At 43.4% G+C, this 7488-nt stretch overlaps 1 protein-coding gene across 1 annotated transcript; it reads left to right on the top strand.

Moving 5' to 3' along the window:
* Window positions 1–173: 173 nt before the first annotated feature.
* zpd (zona pellucida glycoprotein d) lies at window positions 174–7206 on the top strand. The gene is made up of 10 exons (XM_005935784.3): window positions 174–779; window positions 881–932; window positions 1009–1116; window positions 3484–3692; window positions 3785–3942; window positions 4149–4263; window positions 6316–6443; window positions 6519–6702; window positions 6819–6924; window positions 7044–7206. The coding sequence occupies exons 1-10, from the start codon at window positions 759–761 to the stop codon at window positions 7163–7165; spliced, it is 1203 nt and encodes a 400-aa protein (XP_005935846.1). The 5' UTR covers window positions 174–758; the 3' UTR covers window positions 7166–7206.
* Window positions 7207–7488: the final 282 nt, after the last annotated feature.

Here is a 7488-nt window from a genome sequence, read left to right as displayed (position 1 = left end):
TCAAAAACACCCGTGTAGGTGCGGACGCAGCGTAAAAGAGTTAGTAGTTTATTTTATTACTACCTGTAATTTATTGCAGGTTACTTGTATTTGCTTCATTGTTTACTAAATGTTTGAGGTGTGAAATAAACCGCAATGGAGCAAAAGATGGGCGCGTGTGGGTGGAGGATGTGTTTGTGCGTGTGCATGGGCACGCGCGTAGGGTGGGGGGGGGCGAACATTTTTCTGGTAAAACAAAGGGGCCCAGCAAAAAAAGTTTGGGAACCACTGCTGTAAACGGTGATGGACGAAGCACGGAACTATTTTGAGGCGGCAATAGCGCCCTCTGCTGGAAACCTCTTGATATATAAAACCAATTTTGTCAGCACATCCACGAAGGAACTAAAAAAAGATGTTTGTGTTTTGCCTCTTTTTATTTTCTTTCCCTTTGTTTTAAGGGAAACCGTGAAACTATAAAATGTAAATATAATCAATTATCAGAATATTATTTATGTTAATCAATAAAACGCAGGAGATCGACGTGGTGGGGCTGAGTGTTCAAACTTATTTGATACTTTAAACATGACATATTTAGCCGAATTAATTCGCGGGGTTCAAACAGCGGGGTTAAAGCTCCAAAACCCTCCACGGAAAAACACAGCAGGTGTTCCTGATTGGGGACCGGCAGGTGAAGTAACGACGGAGCGGAGAAGGACGTCTTGTTTGACTGCAAATATAACGCCAGCGTGTCCTGCATACACCCACAAATCGTTACTGCAATGAGCTTAACCGGCTTGAAGGTAGGCCCGGGTGAAACATCCACAGCTTTATTGTCCTTTCGTGTAAAAAAGAAAGATGGATAAAAAAGAGTAAAAGCGGAAATATCCTTCCTCCAAAATAGCTTCCCGTGGCTCTGCTGCTTTTCCTCGGGTTCACGTTGGACGGGGTTGAGGGTAAGAAGGTTAAAAAAATGTGAGATGTGTTTCAGCGTGGAGATTTATCAAGTTCGTTTACTGTGTCCTTTCTAAGGAACCTGCAGTGTGGAGCATTGCACCGACCCCACAAGATGCGTCCTGTCTAAAGACCAGAGGAGCTGCAAATGTGCTCTCGGCTTTTATGCTGACAAGTGTGACCGAAGTAGGCTCTCCTGTCTTTTCTTTTATTTCAATGCATTTCATCATCAGTTTTGTCAAAGAGAAACTGAATGCACCCCAGAATTATGCTGAGTTGGGCTGATTGTGTTTAGGGCTTTAGAATTGGAGATTAAATCATAACAAGTACAAAAATGTATACTTGTCTAAGATCAGCTTCTCAGCTTGATCCCGGTGCTAATATCTCTTAGAATATTATTTCAAAGCTTGTCATTGTGATGGCATGCATTTAGCTGCACTGACACTGTTCTGCAAGTCCTCTTATACCCACTTCCATGTCTTGTTCCAACATGAATATGTAGTGTTTTGTGTTTTTGGAGGGCAGCCCGTGACAGTCCAATTTCACAAAGACTGAGGTGTGTTTGGGCTCATTATCCCACTGCTGTGTATGAATCCTTATCCACAAACAAGCAAACCAGAGGGTGGAGTGTCTCTGAAGGACGAACAACTTAAGAGTAGCCCAAACGAGCCCAGATTTAAACATTTCCTCCACCACGTTTCACTCTGCAGTACCCTTCTGTCTTCTGCTTCTCCATCTGTTACTGCCACAAACTTGGATCTCTTTCCCCCCCGGTTCTTCTACTTTAAAATGCTGATATGCAACAACCCACCCACAGCTTTCTCCCGACTAGTGTAGATGCTTCTTTTTCTGACCGCATTGTTAACGGTGCTTCTCCTGATCGCAGGCTCGTGTTTTCTTATGTAGCAAATTCAATACCTGTGATGTTTCTTGCCATCTCATTCAGCAAAGCCTGATGTTAATTAATCTAATCTTCTGAAGGTGTGCTCATTTTTACCTGGTGTTTTAGAGTACTGCGTACTGCCCCCTAAGAAATCTTCAGTCAAATTATGGTTTGATGTGGAAAAACTTTTTTCCTAATTTTCTACTAGAAACTTGAGGCACAGTCACATTTGTAACTAGCAAACAATGACAGGGCTGCCTGTCATCTGACGTGTTTCAAGAGGTGGGATATAACCCAGGTTATTACAGTTAACGAAAGCTTGGTGTAAGAAGACATTTAAACCAACTGCAATGAAAACTAGTTTTAAAAACGATGAGAAGTAAAATGGAAACGATGGAATACAAATAAGTTCATCCAGGCCTTTGAGACAACTGATGTCATTTTGTTTCAGTGTGTGCAGTGTTTTCTAATAATATTGTCTAATGGGAGGTTGTTTAATGCGAACTGTAGTGGTCTGGCCAGTTGGTCAAGTTACTTGAAAAAAGTAATCAGTAACTAATTACTGATTACTTCCCCCAAAAAAGTAATCCCGTTACTTTACTGATTACTTATTTTCAAAAGTAATTAATTACTTAGTTACTTAGTTACTTTTTAAAAACACGATTTACAACCTGAAAGGTGATAAAGCGATAGATCTTTCAGCCCAATTCTACTTTTTCTGCATAATCCATCATACAAAATGTAATCAGAATGGAAAAGTCTCTTTTTAAAACTTGTTTTATTAGTTTTAATCTTTTAACTTTATGCATCAAGCAAAAATTTAATTATCATGCAACATTCTCTGACTGGAAGAAATTAGTTTAACATTTAAACCTATTTTCTGCACATTCCAGCACATAAAATAAAATATTTTTTGTGTTTACACTCAGTCTTTCAAATAGATGCAAGTAAAACACAGCAGAAAATAAATAAAGTCAAAGACTCAGCGGTCCTGTTGCTCTATTTTCACCTGTAAAGCAGGAGTGGGGTAGGCGGAGGGTTACCCTGGTGCAGGTGTGCCGCGGTCAGTGGAAGAATCCGCGAGTTTCTCTGTGAGTTTCCCATTACGTCGTAGCTACTCGGTGCTTGTTGGAAGTTTAGGGGTTTTTTCGCTGTAAAAAGAAGTTTTCTTCCCACGCACAGCGGACACTCATGTTTTTGTCACTTTTTATGGAATCAAACTCAAAGTAAGGTCAGTACTTCCACGCTTTAAACGCTGCACGCTCATACTCTCTCTGCACTCGATATGTGATCCATTGTTGATCTGCACACAGCTGTTGTCACGAACGTCGCACTCGCTTACGTCACTGTCATGAGACATTCTCGCAAAAAATCACGGTTTTAGTAACGCAGTAACGCAGCGTTCCTACGGGAAAGTAACGGTAATCTAATTACCGTTTTTGCAATAGTAATCCCTTACTTTACTCGTTACTTGAAAAAAGTAATCTGATTACAGCCCATCTCTGGTCCTAGCACAAGCCTTGTGGGACTCCATGGCTAACCTTTGTGTGCATCAAACTTCTCATTTACACGAACAAACTGGAATCTCAGATGGATGCGATTCAACAACTGAGCCGTTTCCTTTGATACCGTGTTTACGTTAGAGACTCGCTGACGTTTGCTTCTTACAGATGCACATCTCAAGGTTATGTGTGGGAAAGACCACGTAGCAATCAGAGCAGCGGAAGCTTTTTTCGAGTATCACGGCGTGCCGCTGGAATCGCTTCACTTGCCAAACAAATCTTGTGGTGCTAAGAGAGAGCACATCGACGGCGTCCCGTACTACGTGTTCAGGGTCTCCAAACACAAATACGTGACCTGTGGAGGACTGCCGTTTGAGGTGCAGCTCGAGCACAATTCCTTTAATGTCTGCGCCAGCCTAGAAAAGGATGAGCACCTCAATGTTTTGTTTCTTTTATTGTCCCCTTACAGAAAAATGTAACTCACATCTGGTTTTCCCTGAGTGTGAGGTCAGACCCTCGGGTTACTGGAAACATCATTAGAGATCCAGTTATCAGGATGGATTTCACGTGCATGTATCCATTCATCAGAAGAGTCAGTCTGCCTTTTTCAGTTTCACCAATCTCCAGGTGAGAGGCGAAATAAACGCATCTTTTCCATTCATGGTACTTTTTATTTAAGCTGCCTTTGAGCATTGTAATAAGTCTGTTCAATTGATGGACCTCTGAAACCCGTCTGCTGAAGTCTTTGCAATGAGTTAATGATTTTCTGTCCATTGAGTATTCAGAGCCACCAAACAACCCGCCTTTCTTGACTTTCTTCTGTTTACGTGCAGCGAGACGGTGATGCGAGTAGATGAACTTGAAGCCAAGATACGGATGATGTTGTACACAGACCACACTTACACTAAACCTTACACAAGCTCTCCAACCATTGAACTCCGAGACAAGGTGGGTTAAGATTTTAACCAGTCACAGATGAAACTGATGCTTTGACACAAGGATGGACTTTTGGTTCTTTGCAGCAGGTTTCAAATTCACCTGTGCTGTGCTGCAGCCTGCCTTTATGCAACACCTGAGCTAAGCAGGTACATGTAGTGCTAGTCAACGTGCACTCAGGGCTGTAGAAATATTACTCTGATTGATTAATAGGGTTTTGTTCATATCTGATGGCAACAAGTAGAAGGGTTTAGTGCTAAAATCAGTCTGTTTGATACAGAGGACTACAGATCCTCAGCACTGTTGCCCGCCTGACCACGGTCTGACTCATGATGCCAGCTGCAATGGTGGTGCCATTTTCCAAGACTGTTGGGTGGTGGTTTTGTAAATGCTGATCTGTTATCTTGGACAGAAGCTGCCCAAGAGCAGTTTGATTATGCACAGGTTACAATGCTGATGGGCCCTGGTTCAAATGCAATAGATTAGCCCTTTACTGTCATTGTACATGTACACTAGAATTGTGGGTGCTCCACACCAACGGTGCCAGAATGCAATATAGATGGTAGAAAACAGGAATAAATGGCAAACATCACGCGGGTTTCATTGGCATGCTTGACCATGACATGGCCGTGGCTGGGCTCATCTCTGATGCAGATGAGACTGCGTACAGGGCGCAAGTAGAGAACCTGTCCCGCTGGTGTTTAGAAAACAGCCTGAAGCTGAATGAACTCATAATGGACTTCAGGAGGCACAGACCGGTCCCACTATAAGTGGTGGAATCTGTCTCCACCTTCAGGTTTCTGGGCACCCACGTCGCCTTCCATCTCACCTGGACACACAACACCAACGCCCTGGTAAAGGGGGAGGTGGTGTGCAGGGTCACCTCAAACTCAGAAAGTGTGTGTGTGTGTGTGTGTGTGTGTGTGTTGAGGTGGACACAACGAGTTGGCCGGGCTAAAAGACAGATATCTGCAGCAGATGAACAATACATGAAAGTCATGTCCTTAAAAAATGGGGGAATCCAGTGAAGACCTGAGAGAAGCATCTGGTTCTTCAGCTGAGTAATTCATGAACCGTTTACCTCTGTGGTCTCAGTGGTAGAGCGGCTGTCATGAAGGCATTTACAAGGGAGGGAAAACCTGAGGTGTGCCAAGGTACACGAACGGTAGCAACAGGCATCACGGAGCGATGCATCCAAATATCATCAGTATCTACAGACGAGGTCAGAGCAGCACACCAGGATGTCTCAAGTCATCTGTGAAGCACGGAGGCTGTTATGGTTTGGGTTTCAGTAGTATTGATGATCTTGTCAAAGTCGTTAACGATATGAAAAGTACCATCAGATTTACATTATCATCTGCAAAGCTTGTGATTGGCAGCAGCTCCATTTTTCAACATGAATCCAAGGACTGCAAATGCAGTGACAGTATACATGGTTAGTTGGTGATTGGCCTCCAGATCTTAATATTACTGAAGCAATGGAACAAAAGGCAGCCAGCATCCAAAGAGCAGCTCTGAATGTCCTTGAAGAAGGTTGGTTGACGATGTAGAAACTCTCTTTGCCTCAAATGTTTCCATTTGTGTTTGCACGTTTCAATAAATCTGTCCTATTTTCCTAACAAAATATCAAGAAATGAGGGGTTGCTCAGGGCTTTTGGACGAAAACCATATTTCTGGTCCTCCACACCTCACCTGTGTGGCTCTGTTGTCCACAACTGGTTCCCAGCACCGAGTTGGAGAACCACGCGTTTGACCGTTCAGGCTAAATGCTGAAAATGAGGTTTAAAGGGACGAAACGTTTAGCCGAGTTTATGCTCGGGGTGAAATTAGTCCCAGCTAATGTTCTACACACTGATGGTGGCTTTGACTTTGTTGCCTTTGTAAGCACGCGCTCCCATTAGAGATGACCTCAACTGGGATTAGCAGGTCAATCCTTTCTCTGCCATCAAAGAATCAAATCAGAAGATTGGGAATTTTGACATTCATTCTTAGAAAATCGTCTTGGTTTAAGTGCCTTCTGAAGAACCAAATATTAATTAAAGCTAATTGTTTTGTTTTGCACAGGTATATGTCGAGGTTACAATGATGGAGCCTGCAGATTTATTTCTGCTCCGAGTAAACGAGTGCTGGGCCACACAGTATCCCCAGCCGAACTCTACAGAGGGATCTGTTCACTTCCTGCTTCAGAATGGGTCAGAACTTCTCTTTGTTGTTTTTTGGCACGTGAACGATGAACTCCTCACATCCAGTGACTTCTCTCATCCCAGGTGTGTGAAGGACCAAACGGTTTCCTTCCTTAATATAACCGAGGGACAGTCTGGACGTAATGGGCAGAAGTCCACTGTCCGCTACAGCTTCGACATGTTTCGCTTCTCAGCACATCCCCACGACCTCTACCTGCACTGCACCGTACAGCTGTGTGACCTGGACGACCACGAGTCCTGCATTCCCGTGAGCTGCTGCTATTATTATTGAGGGCGATTTAGGAGTGTGTGGACACGATGAAGTGCATCGTTTTTACCGTCTCATCATCTTTGACTTTTCTCAGGAGCATCATTCTTTTTCAGAATTGTAACTCGATCAGTAAGAGAGAAGCAGTGAGTGCAGACCCCGCTCAGGGTCTCCTCACCTATGGCCCCATCAGGATCGAAGTACCAGACAGATCTCAGTCCAGTAAGCTCCTGTTTCTCTATCAATCTTTACACTCTGCCTGCTGCTCCTGTAGCATCAGCAGGTTTCTGCTAATGAGAAACGTGTCCCTTCATTCTCTTTAAATTTCACATTTGTTTCAGGCGTACTGTTGGCGGTGGTGCTGCCCGTAGCAGCTGTGTGGACTCTCGGCTTCTTCCTCATCATCCTCATCACTGTGGCCAAGGCTGGCAGAAAGAGGCTAGCGAAAATAGAGGAGCAGTGATGACAATGCTGCTGGCAGCACAAATAAAACATTAAAACGTGCATTTTTTTTTTTCCTTTGTTTTATTATTATGACGACCGTAACAAGTGTTCTCACAGACTGTGGGTGTCAGCTGAGGAAAGCATGGCTGCAGAAGGAACTGGTGACCTGTAAGCAAAAATCAAGTTTCATCTAAGATGATGCCTCGTGAGCATAAACTGAGATCCAGACACATGTGGGCTCATCATTAACGAAAGCAACAGTGTTGTTAGGAAAGCCTAACATTAGAAATGCAATATTGGATATTTCAATGTCTAATTTTCTCCGTAACTCGATTAATGAAG

Source organism: Haplochromis burtoni, unplaced genomic scaffold (genome assembly GCF_018398535.1).
Source record: "Haplochromis burtoni strain Fernald_Lab_line unplaced genomic scaffold, NCSU_Asbu1 Contig_201, whole genome shotgun sequence".
NCBI lineage: Eukaryota > Metazoa > Chordata > Actinopteri > Cichliformes > Cichlidae > Haplochromis > Haplochromis burtoni.
This window is presented reverse-complemented; position numbering and strand designations above follow the sequence as displayed.